We start from the raw sequence: 23,824 nt of genomic DNA, 5'->3' as shown, positions 1-23,824 counted from the left end.
CACAATGGAAATTATGTTGAATTCATTCTTGATAGCCACTTTATTTGCAAAGGCCTTAAATTACCTACTTACCTTTGTTTATCCTAACATCCAGAATACAAACTTCACTCACTAAGAAGGCATGGGTCAGCTCTCAAGACTGACCTGGCGTCATGCTCCAGGTCCATTTCCAAGCTCCCCTGCTCCACTGTAAGCAATTCCAGGGCAATGACCAATCCTCCATGGCTTTTGTAGGCCTCATGGTACTTCAGATGATACCTTGCCAAAACATTTCCCATTAAGTCTTGTTTGAACAAACAGTTGATCTGGTCTGCCCTGAAAATCATTGTATTTGGGAGCAGGCTCATAGGGTACATGGATGTGACTGCTTCAGATGCTTTTTACTGTGGAGTAATATCTACTGAGCTGATTGCTAGGATGGAACTCCTGTGTGGTTATCAGCACTTTTGGTGAATCTGTGCTGAATTAAATTAGGGACCAATGAATGAGCCACAGGCTCTCAAAGAGAAAGGCTAAAGTGCCACTTGTTCTATTTGATCTGCTGGAACAGTAAGTCCAGTTTTAAAATAGAGATGAACTAGGAGAGCTGTAAATACCATAATAAAATGAGAGTGGGCCCAGAAAATAAGCAGTTCCTAGTGTCTGTGCACATAACATATATCAGTGAAGCACACAAAGGTTTATTTTCTGGGTTTCTTTTTTCATGTATTTTGTATAAAATAGCCTTTTTCTGAGGAATGGGATTTCTTTGAAAATTAAAGGTGAATGTTTATCTGCCATGACTCAGCTGGACTAGGTGGACTATAGTCCACTAGGCTCCTCTGTCCATGGAATTCTCCAGACAAGAATATTGGAGTGAATTGCTATTCCCTTCTCCAGGAGATTGTCCCAGCTCAGGGATTGAACCCTTGCCTCTTGCAGCTCTTGCATTGACTGGCGGGTTCTTTACCACTAGCACCACCTGGGAAGCCCCATGATCCAGTCTAATTCCTTTTTTTTTTAAAGAATATTTTTTATAATTAAATTTGTTTCCTTCCCAACTCAATGGATGTAAAATCTGGTGAAATTTTGCCAGACACGAACAGCACCTATCATGTCCTAGAGCCTAAGGTTATGAGCTACCTTAAGAACTTAGGGAGAAACAGTTCTTTCTGTCCTGCCGTCCCTGGCCTTGGTCATAGAGAGTGATAATGTCTTATTTCTTAATTTTCAGATAACAATTGAAAGAGAGAGCGGTGAAGACGTGAGTTCCCCCAAGCACGGGAAGGAGGACCCAGACAACATGCCACACGTGGGTGGTAACACTTGGGCTGGCGGCACAGGTTGGTAGCACAGGCACTTTCCTGAGTCAGGCTTCCAGAGACTTCGTGAGCCCATGTGGGCCGTCCACCAGCCCCAAGAAGGCTCAGGAAACAGTTTGCCTTCTCCTCCACCCCCAATAGTCAGTTGGAGTGTGCTTCTGCCCTCTGACGCAGCGTGACTTTAAGACACGGAAAAGCCCTGGCATTTGGAGTCCCGCAGACTCAGCAGACAGTCAGAGGTAGCAATCCCCTGACCTCAGACCATTCTGGTCCTCATTCATCAAAGGGGCCTCCTATGAACTGCCTCCCAAGATTGTGGTGAGGATTCAGTAAGATTATGACTGCAAAGCGCTGAGCTCAAGACCTGGCATGAAAAATGCATTCATTAAAAGTGTTAATCCCCTCTTTTAAATTCCCTGTCCTTGGGACCATGCCAGAAATCGACAATAAATTCTTTCTGGACCAGCTGACTTTGAAAAGACATGGTCCTTGTCTTCCACATCTCAGAAGAGAGTACGTCGAGGCTGCGGGATTCTGAGATAAGAGAGATGGTTGTGGTCTGAGCTGATGGCTGGGGTCCGTCCCTTCCTCTTGGCTGCCTGTTGAGAGCATTATTCCCAGGACCACGGCCTTCCTCTTTCCTCTGCGGCAGCTGGAGCGACACAGCTGTGGGGCCGCAGGAATAGGGCCAGACTGTGTGCGCACCATCTGATCTTATCGTGAGCTGCACTGGCACGAGCTCCGCTCTCCGTCTTCCCCGAGGATGGTCTGTGCTTCTTGGCCTTGACAGCCTCGGGAGGAAATGGGCTACCGTGCGTGGACAATGTGCTATCAAGCAGGCCGTGGACTCCTTGCCTGCTCTGTTTATTCATCAAGCATCAGCTTGAAAGGAAGTATATTTTTAGACATGGCCTTTGATCTGGAAGTTAGTGTCAAGCTGGCAGGATTTAATCCCTGTGGAATGCATGTGGGACGCGCTGGCCAGATGCAGGCTTCCCAGCCGTAGGCTGCTCTGGAGCAGAGGTGCTCGCTTGTTATTCAGCTCGTGTCTACCAGCTCACATATCTGTCCGGGCTGATGGCCCTCCTTTTATTTCCCAGCCTGTTTGTCAATCTATCAAGGCTCTTTCACTACAAATTCTTTTTCTCTTTGTCACTCTCTGCCTCAGAATTCTCTGCACTGAAGGTGATCATTTGATTACATGAGTCATTTGATTCCTTTTTCATCATCAAAACCCCTTCCCTCTCTTTCTCCCCTGGGTCTTCCCAGATTTAGGATATCCAAGGTTAGTTTCAAGAGTATACGTTGAGATCTAGACTCTTTGGTAAGCATTTTCATTTTGGCAGTAGTGGTAAAGAACCTGCCTTCCAGTGCAGGAGATGCAAAAGACATGGGTTCAGTCTCTGGATTGGGAAGATTCCCTGGAGAAGGGCGTGTCAACCCCCTCCAGTATTCTTGCCTGGAAAATTCCATGGACAGAGGAGCCTGCCGGGCTACAGTCCATGGGGTCGCAAAGAGTCAGACACAGCTGAGCTCACACTCGGGAGTCACGAGTTCAAATTAAAGGCTTCTTGGAAGTGCAGGTCGTGAAGAATTCCGCCCTCACGCCCTCTCCACCCCCATCTGACTTTGCCCCAAGGGACTTTGCCCCAAGTCACCCCAAGGGACTGACTGTCCCGCACACCAGCCTCTAGACGGCTGTAGGTCATTCCCTCCTTTCACCAGAAACGATCTCATCTCAGCACCTGGGAAGTTTTAAGTTCTCATTTATGACCTACCCGTAACTAAGGAGCACCGCTGGTAGAAAGGGAGTCAGGTCTCAGGACAGCATTTCCACCCCTGAATCTCATGACCATAGTCCTCTCTGCCCATTGACCATACACAAGCGACAGCCAGGAGTCACACACATCCAAGGTGGAATTTTCCACCAGCAATTGCTAAATAAAAAAGAAATAAGATGTGCTGGAATCAAAGGATAAAAATGCTATAATTAATGGGCTGTTCTCATGGTATTTCCCAGAAGGAAATGACCTACCTGGACTTTGATAAGGGAAGCAGAGCACACTGAGTTCTTGCTTTTAACTTATTACACCAGCTAAGGCTTCAAGGGAGAAAAGGGAAATGTAGCATAATTTATCCAAAGCCTAAACACTTTCGAAATTTCCACTTTTACTCAGAAATGACCTCATTCTGTGTGACTGGAAGTCGTCTACATAATGATAGTGAGAGAAGTCCCCTATAGAGCTCTGATTTTGTGCCCGTCACTGTGCTGAGTGTGACTGAGACAGAGCAGTTAGGGGACTTCCCTCAAGGACACATGACTAGTGCGTTGGAACCAGGGTTCAAACTCAGGCAGTCTGACGTAACCATGCCATACTGTATGCTAGTGTCAGTATTAATGCTACTAGGATACTATACCAACCAATGCTTTCCTATAATGTACAATATTATGCTACCCCTCCAATACTGGGTTCTCTTCTAAGTTCCCAACTTATGTATAAAGGAACGAAAGAAACTAATTGCTGATATGTTAATCATTGTAAAGCTGGGGTAATAAACTGGTAACCCAGGGCCCAAATCTAGCCAATATATGTATTTTGGCAATCCATGTCGTCTTTTAAGATGATTTGAATTTGAATATATTTAGACAAGGCAAGTCCTCTCTAGTTATCCAAGTTCTCACCACTTCTTGTAATATTACCTACCCGGTCTTCTAGACATTTAATTTATACCTATAACATACAGTATTACATAATATACATTTACAAGCTTGTAAAGTGTTAGTCGCTCAATCATGTCCAACTCTTTGCGATCCCATGGACGGTAGCCCACCAGGTTCCTCTGTCCAAGGGATTCTCCAGGGAAGAATACTGGAGTGGGTTGCCATTCCCTTCTCCGACAAGCATGTAAAGTTGGGTTTTTATTTTAAAACTGTCCTGAAGCTGGCAGTATTTATCTGTTGTACGTTATTCCAAGCTAAAAGTCAAAGTATAATAACTGACTTCTCCTCTTGGCTCAGCCACCAATACAAGTGCTCATGTCTGTCACTTAACCTCTCTGTGCTGTATTTTTACCACTTGCAAAGCGGAAGAAGCAATATCTATAGCCTGGCCATTTTCTTTGATTTTAATGAAAAATCAGGTTACTGTGAAGGAAGAGGAGTGTTGTTCATTTAATTAACATATATATATATATACATGAAGTATTTGGGGCTTCCCCAGTGGCTCAGAGGTAAAGAATCTGCCTGCAAAGCAGGAGACATGAGTTCAGCCTGGGTTGGGAAGATCTGCTGGAGGAGGGCATGGTAACCCACTCCAGTATTCTTGTCTGGAGAATCCCCATGGACAGAAGAGCCTGTCGTAAAGAGTTGAATGTGATTGAGGCGACCGCATGCATGCACACACCAAGTATTTATGGTGTTTAAGCCACTCTTCCCTGGTAGCTCAGACGGTAAAGCGTCTGCCCGCAATGCAGGAGACCTGGGTTCAATCCCTGGGTCGGGAAGATCCCCTGGAGAAGGAAATGGCAACCCACTCCAGTACTCTTGCCTAGAAAATTCCAGGGATGGAGGAGCCATGGACTACAGTCCATGGGGTCGCAAAGAGTCAGACATGACTGAGCGACTTCACGTCACTTAGGCCACTCTTACAGGTGCTCAGCTACAGAGATATATAAAATATAATCCCACTCATCCTATAGGTGTAAAAAAAGAAAAAAGTTAAGGAATAACAAACAGGGCACAAGAATATTGATCCTTGTGTGGCTGTCATCAGGTGAGGTGTCATGGATTTTGGACTGAGCCTCGATATATGGGTTGGAATTGGTTGGATGGAGAAGAAGGAGAGCATCCTAAACTGGGGAGTACCTTGTGTTTCCAGAAGAAAGTCATTGGAATAATTACTGGTTTTCCCACTGGCTCAGCGATAAAGAATGTGCCTGCAATGCAGGAGCCGCGGGAGACACGGTTTTGATCCCTGGGTTGGGAAGGTCCCCTGGAGAAGAGCGTGGCAACCCACTCCACTGTTCTTGCCTGGAGAATCCCATGGACAGAGAAGCCTGGCGGGCTACAGTCCATAGTGTCTCAAAGAGTCGGACACAACTTAAGGGACTTAGCACAGCGTGCAGGTATAATGAATATGCTTCATGGGACTGCCTAAAAGCCCTGCTCTTTTGTGGTCTAGATCAGACTAACCAGCTGGACTTTCATGGTTTCCTCCCAGGTGGAAGAGACACCGCAGGCCTGGGCGGCATGGGAGGTCCTTACCGGCTGGATGCAGGCCACACGGTCTACCAGGTCTCTCAGGCCGAGAAAGACGCTGTTCCAGAGGAGGTGAAGAGAGCGGCGAGAGAGATGGGCCAGAGAGCGTTTCAACAGAGGTGGGTGGTCCCCACTGCATCCGGAGCGGGGAAACGTCACGGCAGACCCTGGGCAGACCCAGGGTTCTGGGGGTCTCTTCTTCATGCAGCCACTGAGACCACAAACTGCAACTCGTAGCCACCCCACCCCCCATTGGAGACAGCTAAATGAACATAATCCCCGGCTCTTTCTGCTCAGGCCCTTTTAAATGCATTAATTGCATATAACGGTATAGAGGAAGGACTGAGCACGTTAGAAGGTAAAACCAGGGATTTCGCTGGGCAATCCAATGGTTAAGGCTTCACCTTCCAAAGCAGGGAGTGCAGGTTGATCCCTGGTTAGGGAGCTGAGATCCCACACGCCTCAAGGCCAAAAAGCCAATGCATAGAAAGCAGAAGCAATATTGTCACAAATTCAATGAAAACTTTAAAAAACAGTTCACGTCAAAAAAAAAAAATCTTTAAAAAAGTAAAACCAAAGGTATTTCTCCCTCGAGAAGCTAAAGGTCAGATCATTCCATCCACGTCTATTCCCAGGCCACATAGCCATTTGAGATAACGTTCCATGATGATCCCTTCCTGCCCCTCAGGAATCTTGTAGATTTGTGTGGAGGCAGGACTAGTGTACACACACACACTCCCACACACACTTTCGCACACACCCTGGTTAAGTCATTAAGTGCTAAAGTCACGTGATACAGAGGCTGTGCCCTCCAGCGATACAGAGAAGGGGAAAGTCACTGGGCTGATGTGAGGTGAGGCCTGAACACAGCCAGTGTTTGGACCTTCCAGGAAGGGGAAGCTAAGTGAGCAAGCCAGGATGAGCAGAGTGACTGTGGCGGAGAGAGCCAGCCATATGCAGAAAAAGGGTACCAGCTGGGGCCGGTGGGGAGTGGGGTTGACTGTCAGTGGGTGGAGGCCGTGGGATCCAGGCCCATGAGCCTGTAACTTTCATTCTGGAGCCGTGTGGGGCCACTCTGATTGGAATCATCTAGAACATGAGAAGAAACCCCATGACGCTTTCCCTAGACGCTTTCCCTGTGTTCTTCAGCTCAAAGTGACAAGTACCAAAGAACCAGGAAGATCTCCTTTGGGATTGAGGGTGAGAGTCGTGGTCGGGGAGGCAGATTTACACTGTTGGGCTCCATGGAAGGAGCTGGGTGCAGTTCAGATAAAGCATGCTCTCCAGCGTCCACGAGTTCCGAAATTCCTCCCACGCAGGACATCTGGTATTACATTATGTGCTGGGCTTACACATCCTGCAAGTAAACAGTCCAGAACAATGGGGACAGAAATGCAGGTCCCTCCAGACACACCCTCAGGAAAGCCTGCAAGGCTTCGGACCCTCGTGTACTCAGCAGGTAGATAGGACGTGTCACTCCCAGCCCTTCTGCCCGCTTCCCTGGAGACCTCCAACAATTGATTTCTCCTCTCTGTGCGTCAGTCTGTTCATTTGGTGATAGGCGACTCCCTTCCCCTTTCCTCTCAGAGAGGTTGTAAGGACAAATAACTGTTAGGAATGGAAACAGTTTAAACTTCTCAAAAAAAAGGTGGGAGGAATCCAATAATGCAAGATCTTATTAGAATTAAAATACAGTTTTACTTTTACATTTCATATAAATAATAAATATTTACTTGGGAAAAGAACCAAATAATTAGATATACATCATCTTCTCCTTCCCCACCAATGAGTTCCTGTTGTTCCCACACTGAAAACTTCACAAATCTGGTCTCAATTTTTGTGCAAGTGGAGCAAGTGAATAGAACAATTCACACAGAATGACTTGTTATTCATGGTGATGGTTTGGTTGCTATCATGTCTGACTCTTGCAGCTTCATGAACTGTAGCCTGCTGGTCTCCTCTGTCCTTGGAATTCTCTAGACAAGAATACTGGGGTAGGTTACCATTTACTTCTCCAGTTGTAAGTCGTGTTTGGGTGCAAGTGTAGAACCCCTTCTCTAATTCCCATGATAGACAGTGAGGAACCTGGTTCTGTTAAGTACAGTTGCCCCACAGGGTAAAGAAATTAGGGAGCATCTGTGATAATAAGGCAACTAAATTTAGTAGCTATAAGGGAGGAGAGAGAAAAAGTGGAGAAGGGACTGAGAAAACAGTGAAAGTGTTACTCAGTCGTGTCCAACTCTTTGCAACCCCATGGACGCTAGCCTGCCAGGCTCCTCAGTCCATGGGATTTTCCAGGCAAGAATACTGGAGTGGGTTGCCATTCCCTTCTCCAGGGGATCTTGCCAACCCAGGGATCAAATCCAGGTCTCCAGCTTTGCAGGCAGCTTCTTTACCATCTGAGACACCGTATACTTCTACTAAATGCTGCGGAGAAGAATCCAAATCCAAGTGAAAGAGTACCAGAAGGTGCTTCAAATACAGAGGAGCTGAACAAGGGGATGAGAAAGGAGGGGATGAAATAAAAGCACGTGGAGACCCTGAAAAAGACAGAAAACACACAGAAAACTGTTGCTTTCTACTTTTGTATATTAATAGTCACATGTGATGCATATTCAGTTTAGTACTGCTAAAGTCTGGCATCCAGTCCCATCACTTCATGGCAAATAGAAGGGGGAAAAGTGGGAAGAGTGACAGATTTTAATTCTGGGGGCTCCAAAATCACTGTGGATGGTGACTGCAGGCATGAAATTAAAGGACACTTGTTCCTTAGAAGAAAAGCTATGACAAACATAGACAGCATATTAAAAAGCAGAAGCAAAGGCATTACTTTGCTGACAGATGTCCATATTGTCAAAGCTATGGTTTTTCCAGTAGTCATATAAGGATGTGAGAGTTGGACCATAAAGAAGACTGAGTGTCAAAGAATTGATGGTTTCCAGTTGTGGTGTTGAAGACTCTTGAGAGTCCCTTGGACCGCAAGGAAATCAAACCAGTCCATCCTAAAGGAAATCAGTCCTGAATAATCATTGGAAGGACTGATGTTGAAGCTGAAGCTCCAATGCTTTGGCCACCTGTTATGAAGAACTGACTCATTGGAAAAGACCCTGAGGGTGGAAAGATTGAAGGCAGGAGGAGAAGGGGGCAGCAGAGGATGAGATGTTTGGATATCATCACCCCAACTCAGTGGACATACACCTGAGCAAACTCCAGGAGATAGTGAAGTCCAGAGGAGCCTGGCATGATGCAGTCCACGAGGTCGCAAAGAATCAGACATGACTTAACTACTGAACAACAACAGCAAAGTTTTTCTTAAACTTTTTATTATGAAACTTTTCAAACATAAACAAAAATAGAGAGAAACCTGTAATGAATCCTGTGGGCCTATTCTCTCAACTTCAAGAAGAAAATCTGACTCCCTTCCTAGTTCCCAACCCTGAGTTTTTTGTTTTAAGCTAATTCAAGATTTTCTATCTTTTTATCATAAATAGTTCAGAGTTTATCTCTGATTACTTTATTTAAAAAAATTAAAATGCACAATACTATTCAGTTCAGTTCCGTCTGACTCTTTGCACCCCCATGGACCACAGCACACCAGGCCTCCCTGTCCATCACCAACTCCCAGAGACTGCTAAAACTCATGTCCATCAAGTCGGTGATGCCATCCAACCATCTCATCCTCTGTCATCCCCTTCTCCTCCTGCCTTCAATCTTTCCCAGCATCAGGGTCTTTTCAGATGAGTCAGTTCTTTGCACCAGGTGGGAAAAGTATGGGAGCTTCAGCTTCAGCATCAGTCCTTCCAATGAATATTCAGGACTGATTTCCTTTAGGATAGACTGGTTGGATCTCCTTGCAGTCCAAGGGACTCTCAAGAATCTTCTCCAACACCACAGTTCAAAAGCATCAATTTTTTTGGCACTCAGCTTTCTTTATGGTCCAACTCTCACATCCATAGATGACTACTGGAAAAACCATAGCTTTGACTAGATGGACCTTTGTCGGTAAAAAAATAATCATTCTTCACTATCATCCAATAGTTAGTTTCAAAGCTATTTTGCACGTCTAGTTATATGCAGAGTGAAGTCAAGGCCCTGCATGTATGCTTTTAGAGCAGCCAATACCTTCTCTCCATAGTTCTTATCACTACTTCCCATTGTGTTGCTTGTATGAATAGTTGATTTCTTCTCCATTGACTTCAAGTTCCTTGAAGGCAGGGTGTTTTTGCCCTCTACGATTTAGCAACAAAACAATAGCAAAATATCCCCAGTAGCTACACAAAGAACCTAGTACACAGCAAGCACATACATGTTTGTGAAATGAATAATATGCATGTGCAAACAAGTAATGCTATCACCCTTTCAAAGACTGATTGAAGCCAGACTGACCCATCAGCCTAGGGATCCACCATATTGCCCTGAAGAGCATAATTCTACTAGTGAATCATCAACAGAGCATTTAGTTAGCATTCATTTGCATCTGGATTTTGGCTAGATCCTGGCTCTTAGTTGTCAAGAGCTGATTAACTCAGGAAGAATAACAGAAGTAGACAAGCATAAGACACATACGAAGCAGGACAGACATTAAACCAACAAAGCCGGAATGAAATAGACGGCGAGGCGCTTTTACATGCTTGGAAAAGCCTCTCAGGTGGGCACCACCTGTGGAAATTGTACCCACGACCATTTGCAAGACTAATCAGCCCTACACAGTAGATCTTAGCTTATGTTTGTTTTCCTCATAAATGATCCAAAATTACAGTATTTAAATCTGACCTATATGAAAAAGTAAAATGAGACCTAAAATTCCCAGACTCTTACGTAACAATAAATATACCCTTTAAGAATACGCTGTGCCAGCAAGCTCAGTGAGTCCGCGTAGATTACTAGGCTGTGAAGCAGCTGTGCCCTGCAGTTTAGATCAGGGTTAAAGCAGCAGAGAGACACATTTTCAGCCAGCTCCGTGGGCCAGAGAGTATTAGCACTGGGAGTCTCGTCTGATGCAGAGGCCAACAAGTCCTGTTTTCTTTCTCCACTCCCTGCTTCGGCCTTCATCTTTGAGAATGTTATCAGCTTTGAACACCTTGTAGGTGATCTTCGTGAAAGCTAACACAGCTTGGAATATGATTTCCAGATTTCTTCCTAATTAGAACAGCATGTGGTGTGTTTTGGGAGCAACACACTCATGCCAGAGGTATCATTGTAACTGGAATTAATTTAGATCTCTCTGCAAAAGCCAGTCTGCCTGGGGTGACTTACCAACTGCCTGGTTCCTTCCTTGATATGTGTGGGTGTGCATGTGTGTGTGTCCTGCTGAGGACAAGCTTTGTGCCTACTTTTCTTTTTTTCCTAATCTCTCTTCTTTGGGAGAGAGTGTACTGGCCTCCCAGATAGGAAGGATGTTGGTAGCATATCTTGCAGTGGTCATCATGCCCAGCATCTGTCAGGCTTGACACTTGAGACATATCTTCATCAATGAAAACTTAAAGAGAGTTTTAAGAGATTGCCAAAACTACACATAAGAGGTCAAATCCTATACACATATTCCTTTTTGTCCTTCAGAGCAGAGAGTAAATTCGATTCACAGGGCACCTTTGCATGTCACCTCAGGAAACGACCATTCAGATATTATTTACCTTTCAGGTATTTACTGTGTGATAGCCAGTGTTTTCCAAGTGCTACTTGGCAGCATTTCTTGCATGCCACTGAGTACCAGGGTTTGTGCTGGTGCTAGAGATGCTGAGAAAAATAAGACACGTTCCTTTCTCCAGAGAATTAGAAGAGGACTATCAGAGCACCTCATGTGTAGTAAAGTTCATTATACTTCATTAAATATTTGGCTCAAGTACACACATGTGTGTGTTTACATGCATTTTTTGTATACTGGATCTCAATGTGCAGCTCATTTTCTACTGTGGAAAATATGTTTGAAAAACACTCTGATAGAGCAAAATAGACATGCATTAAAAGCAATAAAATGCATAGGTTCCACAGCAGATATCTATGGAAGGTGCGTGAAAGAGACAGATCGTGGAGGGACCAAGCAAGACTTCATAGGACGTGACCTTTGAGCTAGGTCTTGACACTTGAGGTGGCACCAGCTGACCAGCCAGGTGGTAAGGCAGGAACCGCCCGTCTGCCCTCATGGTGGTCTAAGCCTAACATTGTGTGATTCTAATAAGACTCCAGCGCTCTGCCCTGGGATGGATGGAATCTTCCCAAAGCGTGGCCTGCTGGGAGGAATAGAAACCATTCATCCTCAGTGAGAGCATTAGGGGGTTCATCTCCAGCCAAGGGCAATAGAGATATACTCCAGATAAGAGTTTCAACTCAATACCGAGGATCCATACTTCCAATATTGCATGCATGCACACACACGTACACACATACACACACCCATACAGTAGCAATAGCTTAGAAAACTGTGTTGTGGTTGGGCTTTTGATATGCATTCATGTTTCCCTATCCTAGTATTAGAACCCTTTACATTTATAGAAATTTGTAGAAATATGTCATCAAATTAGCCTGTTATGAATACAACACTGCAAAACCTACTTCTGACTAGTTTAAGATACTGTGGGGCTTTTCTGATGGCTCAGCTGGTATAGAATCCGCCTGTAATGCAGGGGACACAGAAAATGTGGGTTCAGTCCCTGGGTCTGGAAGATTCCCTGGAGGAGGAACTGGCAACCCACCTCAGTATTGTTGCCTGGAGAATCCCATGGACAGAGGAGCCTGGTGGGCTACAGTCCATGGGGTCACAAGGAGTCGGACACCACTAAGCACGCAGCATGCACACATTTTAAACAGTGGAGTCTTATTTGTATTTCAGTGATTTATCTCAGTTTGTTTTGCGCATCTGTTATGCTAGGTATCGGCAAACCACCGTGCAGAGAAAGATGAGGAAAAACAAAGGAGACAGCTGGGGAGACAGGGAGCAGACTACAGCACAGGTAGCAACCACTGTATAGAGACAAGCATGAAGTGATGTTAGAGCCCAGACCACAGACCAGGGGATCAGAGCAGGCTTCCTGGAGGAGGTGACCATTGGTTTGAAGAGTTCACGGGAGTCAGCAGGTAAAGAAGGGTGGGAGAGAAACCAGGCAGAGCCTCAGAGGCAAGGGCACGGGGTGTGTTCAGGAAACTGCCAGTGCGGAGGCAGGGCTGCCGCTGAAGCAAATAATGAAAGAGTAATAAAAAGGAGCACCAGAGTTGCAGCGCCGCAGTAGTCTTAGCACACGATTATCCTGTTAAAAGTACACAATTGGCAGTTTCAGAAAACTCCTATTTTACACAGCAACCCACTTATTGACAGTCTCTGGGCAGGAGCTGTTATCTTGGCCAACCAAATATATGTCCTTGGTCCTAAAAAGCATCCCACAGGATCTCTCTAGGAACCTGCCACAGGAACTGACCGTCTGCCAACATCACGGGCACACGTCTGGGATACAGTAGTGGTGTGCCACACAGCCGACGCACACTGGCTCTTTCTAATTCAGGGGCCTCTCTATTGATAGCTTAAAATCAGTTACCACAAACGTCAGCAAACACTACAAATCAGGCCTTCTTTTCCCCTGCAGGGCAGCTTGTTAACCATTTCCCAGCGCATCACTACACACACATTCCTCTCTTTTCAAATATTAGCTGGAGACATCACTTGTTGCCTTTCCTTTTTTCCTCTTTACTTGAACGAGCTGGATTTCTGTATTTTTTTCATTGTTATTTTTTATTAATTAATATTTATTAAGTATGATTGCTTTACAATGTCGTGTTAGCTTCTCCGGCACAGCAGAATGAACCAGCCGCACATATACATGTATCCCCCGCTTTCGATTTCCTTGCCATTTAGGACACCACAGTGCATTAAGCGTAGACTTCCCTGTGCGGTGCAGTATGTTCCTGTCAGTTTTCTGTTTTATATATTCCCTGCTAGCTCAGTTGGTAAAGAATCCGCCCGCAGTGCAGGAGACCCCGGTTCCATTCCTGGGTCAGGAAGATCCGCTGGAAAAGGGATAGGCTACCCACTCCAGTGTTCCTGGGCTGCCCTTGTGGCTCAGCTGGTAAAGAATCTGTGTGCAATGAGGGAGACCTGGGTTGGGACCCTGGGTTGGGAAGATCCCCTAGAGAAGGGAAAGGCCACTTCGGTATTGTGGCCTAGTCCATGGGGTCGCAAAGAGTCAGACACGACTGAGTGGCTTTCACTTTTACTTTCATCAGTAGCGTACAGGCTTCGCTGGTGGCTCAGCAGTAAAGAACCTGCCTGCCAATGCAGGAGATGTGAATTTGATCCCTGGGTGGGGAAGAGAAGGAAATGGCAACCTACTCCAGTGTTCTTACTTGGGAAATCCCATGGACAGGAGCCTGGTGGGCAGGCCATAGTTCATGGGGATGAGACTCAGCAGCTAATCAACCGCAGCAGTCAGTAGCCTGCATGCATCAACCCCAGCCTCCCGGTTCCTGCCGCCCCACCCCCTCACCCCTTGGCATCCGTACATCTGTTCTCTGTGACTGCCTGCTTTTTCTCCTCAAAGGCAAACCGAGTCACTAAGAAGGTGGCTACTTCTAGCAGTAGGTGACTGTCAGTAAAAGACCCGCGGGTACTTGCTCTCAGCTGTTGTCTTTTTCACCCTCCAATTTTAGGCTAAAGGAGATCCAAATGAGTGAATATGATGCTGCCACCTACGAAAGGTTTTCGGGGGCTGTTCGACGACAGGTGCACTCCCTCCGAATTATCCTGGATAATTTACAGGTAATCAACATGAACGAACCGAGAAAATCATCTGGTCACCCAATTAGACCCACCCCAGAACGACTGGAGAAATTTATCTGTATCCTAGCCAGACAGTCAGAAAAAATTAACTAATGCCAAAATGTCTGCATAAAGTCTGTGGGTCACTCTGTGGCTGTCTTAGTTGAATTTTAGTAAAAATATTTGACCTCACCTTTCCTCCTGTCCAGGAAGCAGTAGTTTGACCGGTGACCCCAAAAGCATCAGACTTCCTGATTTCCCTTATCTAGACCTATGAGCATCCCACCTCTACTAGAACAATGTAACACTGAATGATTGAATTTTCTTCCACTTAACAAATGCTCATTGCCCTGGGCATTGAGGGCAGCTTCTGAGGGGCTCTGAGCTCCCGGGCCAGGCAGTAGGTGAATAAGAGCCAAAAGGAGGGGTTCCCAGGAGATGAGGGTGATGCCAAACAGCGCTGGCACCTAGACTGAAGAGGAAGTGTAGTCACATCGTTCATTCATTTCTTAAATGACTGATGGGACAGAAAAACAAAATGTAGTCCTTGCTGTCAAAGAAGGAACTTGAAGACAAGCAAACGGTTTCCTAAGTTCTGCAGAGAAGAACGTGCACGCTTCTGGCGGGGTGAGCGAGAATCGGCTTTATGGAAGATGAAATGCTTGAGTTCACTCTTGAAAGATCCTGAGGAATTTTCCAGCTGGTTGAGGAGTCAGGACATTCCTGACACAGGACGCAGCATGTACAAGTGCACTGAGGCCTGGGAGAGCACAGTGAGTTCAGAGAGGAGCACGTAATTCAGTGTGAGCGAGAAGACTGTGTGCGTGGTGGGAGATGATGGCAAGGGAGAAGGCTGGCCACGTCATGAGGACCAGATGGTGATCTAGCCCTGGATGCCATGAGAACATGGCAACACTGGGTTTTACCCTGTGAACAAAAGGGCCACTGGAAGATTCACAGTTCTAAGAAGAAATACAAGAATATGTTTTTAATTGAAGGAAGCAGAATGCCCTTCTGGTTAATGTGTTGATTGGTATTCATTGGGCACCATGCTATAGTTACTTTTACAAACATCATTTTGCATTTAATCTCACATCAATCCTTTAAGATAAATGTTATGTTTATAAGATCAGTCAAAGGAAGAAAAGTCAGATCCACTACGGTGACTTAAAATATTTTCAAGTGTTTCCCTTAGGGAGTTTTTTTTCTTTTTTTTTTAATCCACCAAGGTGTTAAATGGGCTTTCTGGTCTTCAGTTTGGAACCCTAGTGGCAATTGACAATAGCTACTGGCCAAAGATAGACAGGGCCTCCTGTGGAATATGGATCTGTAGTTTGCAACCAAAGCAAGGAGACCTGGATTTGGTCCCCTTTGGGGCATCTCCTGCCAGTCCCACGTGGTTCTGATTGACTTATACCATCCAACTGTCTTGAGGTTATTGTGTAATCCCAGTAACCAGGGATGTTTCCTTGGTGGGCAGCACAAGGTCTGGCCAGGAACTAGCAAATCATCCTTTGAGGTAACTTTACAAGCACAGCTTGAAACCTGTGCATTGATTCCAGGAGGCTGGACCGATATCGGAGCAAAGGGAATGTCTTGCCCCAAGTTAATGCCTCTTCCACGTGTCCCTCTGTTGTGCTGTGGGTCCCTCTTCTCAATTAAGACATCTTTCACCAGTAACCTCCTCTTGCTTCTTGACTGGCTTCCTCAGGGGATATCTTAGCATCCTGGTGATTGAACCTTTTACAAATCAATAGCAAGAGTTTCCTTGTTAGAATAGTAGAATCTGTAATAACTCCAGTTATACTCAGTTCAGAATCGGAATCTCTGATTCCAGCTTTCCCTAACAAAATATCCATTTCTACAAAAAGCCACTGAGTTTAATTCTATCTTCTCTTTAGTGTTTTTTTCCTAATCAACCATCCGTAGTTTCATTCTCAGGCTCGACTAAACTAGCCTTTCTCTGATTTGTTTTGCCTGGCATGATATCTCCGTGGACCAACAGTTATCTTCTTTTCCTTCAGTGGTTCAAACTGGGCATGCTGTTAAGATAAATCGTGTTTTTGAACACTGATGTGCACTGTGCTTGGCGCTGAGGGCCCAGAGATTAATAAGGTATTATCTCCGTCCTCAGCAAAGGTACCAGCCTAGAGGCGTGGGGACGACAGGCACCTGCACAGATCATTTCTGTTTAATATGTAAGTGTCTGGGGAGAGCAAGCACGAGAATGCGGTGGATGCCCAGAGGAGAGAGATTAAAGGATGGATTTCACATTTTATTTATTTACGTCATTTTTGGCTCTGCTGGGTCTTTGCTGCTGCACATGGGCTTTCTCCAGTTGCGGTGAGTGGGAGCTACTTTAGTTGTGGTGCACGGGCTTCTCACTGCAGTGGCTTCTCTTGTTGCGGAGCATGGGCTGAAGGGTGCTTGGGCTCAGTAGTTGTGGCTCATGGGCTTAGTTGCCCCGAAGCATGTGGGGTCTTCTCGGACCAGGGATAGAACCTGGGCCCTCTACACTGGCAGGTGGCTTCTCAACCACTGGACCGTGAGGGAAATCTTAGGATAGATTTTGAAGGAAAGGATCCGTGACCCGAGTCTTGAAGGACACACGAGTATTTACCAGACAAACCAGGGTGAAAACAATGCCCAGTGGAAGGCACAGCATAGAGAAAGGGCTGACACTGTGTGATCTCAAGTGTGAGCTGGGGACCAGCCAAGGACAGGTTACCACTCAGTGTGAAATGCAAAAGGCTTTGAGGCTGGGAGGCAAGTGGATGCCTGGTCAGGAACTTTATTCAGAGCCCCCACTTTGCGGTAGATAAAGAATGGAAAACATTTCCCCATTCACTTTATTTAATCTCTAATAACTATGTTTCACCCAGTGGACTGAATATCTGTTTTGCATAATGGTTCTTGACCTCAACACCCAACCTGGTGAAGAAATGCATGTAGATGTAAGAGAAGACACAACTGGTAAAGCTTCAGAAAGTTTTTCACTAAATGCTGTGGTTATGGAGCAGCTGTGTGAGCAGCTTTTAGGCTGGGCGGGTAAGGAAGGGCTCACAGAGAAGGTGTCATTTGAGCTGGACCATGAAGGATAAGTAGGTTTCACCTGGCAGCTCTTCTAAGGATGCTGTTGGAAAGATGGTTTTGACCAGAGCTTCTCGAACTTTCTGTGGAAAGGGGCCAGGTTTTGTTTTTTATTCAATTGGTCACAAATGAATACTTTTTTCTTTTTTAAGACCAGTCCTTCACACATGTTAATTGGGAAAATAATACCTTTATGTTCGTGTTTCTCTAACATCCTATAACCAGTTTAGTGGATCCTAAGGAAGCTACAGCCCATGGGGTCACAAGTCAGGCATGACTGAAGTGACTTAGAACGCACGCAAAGAAGCTTATTTCTGCGGTAGCCCACTTGATTGTTTCCAGTAACTCCTCACAAAGGCTACCTTGTTCTTCAATTCTCTTTTCCTTTTAACAGATTAGTACTTTATATAATAAAATAGAAATGAATTACTGAAAAAAATGATATAAAAAACCAGCATACAAAATCCAAGCCCATATTACTACATATTAGGTTCAACAAACCTAAAATTACTTTGTCAAATTGTCATATAAATTTCTAAATGATTACTATCAATTTACATGACCTATTTTATCACAGACCAGTAACAAATGTTCACACACCAAATGCAGTCTGGGTAGCTCCGGTCAAGATAGAAGGAACCAATGAGAAGAGGACAAAGACTTTAACACAAGGCTGTTTGGAGAATGACAGACTCCAGCATGACTGGGGCTCAGAGCTTCGGGGTGGGCCTGTGTGTAGGGGGTGGTGGAGAGAAAACTGGAAAGAAGGTGAATCCATGCTGACTACCTCTTGTAGTCAGTGAGGAGTGTGGAAGCGACTGAGACAGGGAGTAGTGTGGTTTTATCTTCTGTAAGTAGTTGCAGGGACTTCCCTGGTGGCCCAATGGCTAAGACTCCATGCTCCCAATGCAGGGGACCCATGTTCAATTCCTGGTTGGGGAACTAGCTCCCACCAGCCTCAACTAAAGATTCCATACTTCACATATAAGACCGGGCACAGCCAAATAAATAACATTTTCCTAAGAAAAAAGAAGTTTTATAATTTAAGTACTGTGCTCATGCCCAGCCGTGTCTGACTCTTACCGACCCTGTGGACTGCAGCCCACCAGGCTCCTCTGTCCATGGGATTCTCCAGGCAAGAACACTGGAGTGGATTGCCATTTCCTCCTCCAGGGGATCTTCCTAACACCAGGGATCGAACCGAGTCACCTGTGTCTCCTGCATTGGCAGGTAGATTCTTTACCACTGAGCCACCTGGGAAGCCCATGAAGGGATATAATCTCAGAGGAGAGAGAAGTGGAAGGCAGGAAATCAGATCATAGCATCACTTCAGTTATTCACGTGGGAAGTGATAGGACCCAAAGCAGGGTAATTGAAATGAAGAGGAAAGGGTGGGATGGACAGTAGGGAGGTAGGACCGCAGAGAGTTCCTGATGGAATGTGGGGAGAGGGGCATGGTGAGGTTTTTGAGCCCTCGGGGACAGAGGAGAAGGAGAGGCTTGTGGAGAAAGCAGATGTTTGCTCTGGCTGTTCTGATGTTTCCGCACTACTGGGACACCCATGGAAAAACGTCAAGCATGATACTTGAAGATTTTAAGTTATGACTCAAGTTCAAGAGCAAGATTAGGACCAGACAGGCTTGCATATCTTACAGATATCTCTGTGCTTTTATGGTCATCTGTATAGCAGAGCAGTGTAAGCCCAGAGGAAGGCTGTGTAGACAAAGGTGACAGCAAGAGAGCAAAGAATTGCTTGGGGTGGGGCGGAGGGGTGGGGATGGGGGGAGTGCAGCAGGGGGAAATGGAGGCAGTCCTGTCGGGGAGCATCTGTATTTCCAGAGAGAGCAGTAAATGCTAATTACTGCTTCACTGCTTCTCAGCACACGAGTGACTCGTCTCATGGCATCAGTGGCCATGTTGTTGTTCAGTCACCAAGTCGTGTCCAACTCTTTGTGACGACATGGACTGCAGCGCGCCAGGCTGCAGTGGCCTCTCCATGGCCGTAAGAGGACAGCTTAACTGAGCACCACCGAGAAATGCAGTCCTGACTTCCAGGCTCTATGAGCAAAGGCATCGAGCTCAGTCTTTGACAGGTGACCATTAGAAGGATTGAAAAACTAAAAGGGTGTAAACAGTGGAAAGCCCGTGTGATAGGGAAGAGTGTTAGTGACATCCGAGAAGCTCTGAAGAGTTTTTGCTAAATTTAATGAAATGTGACCCCTATGAATAGTAGTACCAAAGGCAATTCAGACTCCTAAGAAACAGCAATACTAGCAAGTGAGTCCATAAGACCACAAATCACATTAACATCTCTTACTTGGAGAGACGGGGAGGAAAAGAAAGACCCCGAGAGCTGGTGAGAAGGCTCCATATGTTAGCTCTCTGCTCTGTTTTTTTCACCAGCTTCCTTGGGGTTTTTACCTCTACAGTGTGAAATAACAAAGTTATCCATTCACATTAGTAATTAGACTTAAGGCTGGCTTGAGTCTGTTCTTCCTACTTTTAATGTAATTTCCACTTTGGCATTGCGTTTTTCATTTTCTTAGAAGGTCAAGACGATCTCTTGACCTCCAGGTTGTCACTACCAAGTAGCAGTGTCTGACAGCAGCGCTGGGGACCGATGGGGGCGGGGAGGTCTAGGTTTTACACGGTGGCAGAAAACGACAAGCAGAAAGCTGGAAAGGCAATAACCCTGGGAAAGGGGCCAGACCAGCCTCAACTTATCCTTGGCTTGAAGACGAGATCAAACAAAGGCCAAATGGCCCCACTGCAATGGTCTTTCCAAACAAAATAAGAAATGATGTGGAGATGAAGCGCTCATGCTGTGACTGTCCGCAGTCCCAGCTCCTTTCCTGCTGAGCTCTTGAGCTATTGTTATAGCTTTGCTTCAACTTCTAATACCAGTCTAAAATCTTCAAGGAGACTTCTAATAATAACAAAGTGGAGAATCTGTCCAACCTGTTGTTGAACATTTCCAAACAGCCGTCTCATCATCCAAGAATAAGAGCACAAAAAGATTAAACAAGATGAGATCTATAAAATTATTCTGCAGTGAGGATAGAATAATAAATAATAAGATATAGAAGAAGAAGATGTCGATAGGCTAGAATATTTTCTTCAGAAAACAAAGATTTTTAGAAAACATCTGTTTTGTGTTCTCACAATTCAAAGAAACCTGAAGTATGTGAAATAAGACATCTTACAAGGATCTGGCCAAGAGGCAAGCAGGAATAATAAGGGAATTGAATACCATAAGGAAGGACTCGAAGAAAATGAAAAATGCAATGCCAAGGTTGAAATCTACATTAAAAGGAGGGAGAACAGACTCAATCCAGTCTTAAGTCTAATTACTAATGTGAATGGAAAACTCGAATTGTTATTCCATCCTGTAGAGGTAGAAACTCTAAGAAAGCTGGTCAATAAAAACAGGGCAGAGGGCTAACATATGGAGCCATGAGCTTTCCCAACAAGTAGAGCCGTACTCAGCTAATGGTAAGTGCTCAGTAAATATATACTGAATGAGCCAGCAATATTCCCAAAGAGCCCACCAAAAATCACACATAAGCAATAATTCAAGTAATAGTAAAAATGTGCTGAGCTGAAGACAGGCCTAAGTCAATGGATCAAAAGAACTTTACTGAGTGCCAGGCAAAGTTAATGAAAAGAGATAAACACCTCACTACAGCCTCATGGAATTTAACACTTCAAAAACAAAGAAAATATAAAAGCAAACAGGCAGACAAAAACTAAGCTGTCATCCATGATAGAAAAATTCATGTTACAAGTATTGAACACCAGAAGATTGTGAAGAACGTCTGCAGGATCTAAGGGGATAAAAGTTGTGACCCAAGAATTCTCTACTCAGCTGAAGTGCAAAACTGACAGAAGGACATTTTCAGATATTCAGAGACTTTAAAAATATGTAACTTAAGTATCTGTTTTAGAAATAATTTTGAAGTGAAATATGTATATACATTATATATATATACATATAATATATATATATATATATATATATATATATATATGTATCAGTATTCTAGCCAGTTAAGAAAGGAATCAAATTCCTTGAGAATGGGGAACTTGGGACTTCCCTAGTGGTCCAGTGGCTAAGATTTCGTGCTCCCAGTGCAGGGGGTCCAGGTTCGATCCCTGGTTGGGCAACTAGATCCCACATACCGCACTAAGACTGGGTGTAGCCAAATAAATATTAAAAAAAAAAAAAAAAAGAATGGGAATTCTGTGGTATTAAAGGACCAGCAATGAGCATTAGAAGCAGTTAAACACAGAATCAGGTCTAAATAATTGTGGTAAATATGTTGAAAAGAAAGTTCAAATATCAAGAATAATGCTTTCTAAAGGTACATAATATAAAAATAGCAAGTTTAAAAATAATATATAAAAATAATATATAGGGCCTGAATCCCCATATTATCTCAAAAATTAAACAAAACTCATGAAGCTGGCATAAATAGAAGGAAGCAAAAGGTATGATAATGCATATGACAAAGAAGAGAAACAAATGCTATTTCATTCCTAGAAACAATTCGAGAAACTGGAGTTAAGTCAGGCTTTTTAAGAGTTTAATCATGCTGGTATTTTTAAAACATATTTCGAACCCCATGTTTTGATAAATTACCCCTGGTTATTTTGTGGAGAGGGGATTGTCAGGGGGCAAGGGTTGGGGACAGGGCGGGGAGTGAGTAGGATGCTGTTGAAGTGGTCCAGGTGGGCGGAGGTGACCGCTGACTCAGGGCTGGCGTGGATGTGGTACAAGGTGGGCAGATGCCGCCAAAGTTGAGAGGCTATGGGAGCGGTCTAGGTGTGAGATGTGAGGGAGAGAGAAGCCAAAGACGGTTCCCAGATACGTGCCCTGGGCAGCTGAAAGAATGGGGTTGCCCATTGCCTCTTGTTGAGAGAACGTGGGGAGCGTGGAGGATGGGCTCTGGGGCCAGTTTTGAACGCTTGAGTTTAAGCTGCCTGTTGTACATGCTCATGGTTACATACAGCTCCCTGCTCTTCTGAAGTAAAAAATTTTTAATTCTTGAAGGAGAGACGTGAAGTTGCTCATAACAACTCATTGTAAAATGACAGTATGTTGTCACCCGGGTAATAGTTTAGTTCCTTGTCATCATCCAATAGTACACACTCTTCTAACAAGAATCATCTTTGTTAAATACATGAATCATGAATGTTTTGTTTTGTTTTGTTTTTCCCTGGCAATGAGATGTTACTGCAAGAAACAGGGAATTCCCTAAAATAGGAAGGTCCCTATCTGCTTTTTTTTGCAGTACCATTTCACCATTAGAGCAACTAGCAACCTAACAGGTATTTAATAGCTCTTTATTTTATGTCAAAATATCAAGAATCATAAAGAAAAAATTTTTTATTGTTTCCATTGGTTTACAATTTGTTATTTTACAAATACTATACAGAAGTTTACCTTAATTCAGCATCCTTTTTGTTTGAAGGGTACAAGTCAATAGCAAAAAAGTGTATGTTAGTCAAACATGGAGAAATGTTTAAATAACAGAAGCTAATGTTTAATAAAATAAATCATTGCTCCCAGGTGTCCTCAATATCCATGTATATCTATTTCTTCACCCAACAAGTATTTAGTGATCTATTTAGTATTAGTATTAGTCATCTATACTTTTTTTACTCTGTAGAATGGATGTGCTTTCTACAAAGCCACTTAAACCTTTCTACTCTTTTCATTAATTCTAAAGGAATAGTAGAAGATTGGCTTGCTTGTAGAGTTTATAGATAAAGGAAGTCTTTGGGCTTCCCCGTTGGCTCACCGGAAAAGAATCCGCCTGCCAGTGCAGGAGGCATGGGTTGGATACCAGATGCAGGAAGATCCCACATGGCACGGAGCAATTAAGCCCGTGCACAACTACTGAGACTGTGCTCTAGAGCCCGGGAACCACAGCTACTGAAGCCGTCACCCCTAGAGCCGGTGCTCCCCAGCCAGAGGAGCCACCGCAGTGAGAAGTCTGTGCAACTGAAGCCGTCACCCCTAGAGCCGGTGCTCCCCAACCAGAGGAGTCACTGCAGTGAGAAGTCTGTGCAACTGAAGCCGTCACCCCTAGAGCCGGTGCTCCCCAACCAGAGGAGCCAGCACAGTGAGAAGTCTGTGCAACTGAAGCCATCACCCCTAGAGCCGGTGCTCCCCAACCAGAGGAGCCAGCGCAGTGAGAAGCCCACGCGCCACAACTGGAGGGTAGCCTCTGCTCACTACAGCTAGAGAAAAGCCTGTGCCACAGCGAAGACCCAGCACAGCCAAAAGTAAATAAATCAAATAATTATAATGACAGCTCTTTCAAAGAAAATAAAAGAAGTCTTGCTTAACCATAACCCAAATAAGTGAAGATTTAAGATGAGTCAGAATACTTTCAGTGCTGAAGTCACAAGACCCAGTGTCACAAAC

The 23,824-nt window shown here is 44.7% G+C and overlaps 1 protein-coding gene across 1 annotated transcript in view; it reads left to right on the top strand.

Annotated features, from left to right (window-relative positions):
- VWA8 (von Willebrand factor A domain containing 8) overlaps positions 1–23,824 on the top strand; it is a 367,266-nt gene that overhangs the window by 309,940 nt on the left and 33,502 nt on the right. Inside the window, exons 38-40 of the mRNA XM_061133632.1 lie at positions 1,214–1,322; positions 5,522–5,678; positions 14,197–14,305. Coding sequence (XP_060989615.1) covers positions 1,214–1,322; positions 5,522–5,678; positions 14,197–14,305 — 375 coding nt within the window. The remainder of the gene's footprint in view (positions 1–1,213; positions 1,323–5,521; positions 5,679–14,196; positions 14,306–23,824) is intronic.

This window comes from Dama dama, chromosome 30, assembly GCF_033118175.1.
Source record: "Dama dama isolate Ldn47 chromosome 30, ASM3311817v1, whole genome shotgun sequence".
Lineage (NCBI taxonomy): Eukaryota > Metazoa > Chordata > Mammalia > Artiodactyla > Cervidae > Dama > Dama dama.
The sequence above is the reverse complement of the archived record's forward strand: the minus strand, read 5'-3'. Positions and strand labels throughout refer to the sequence as shown.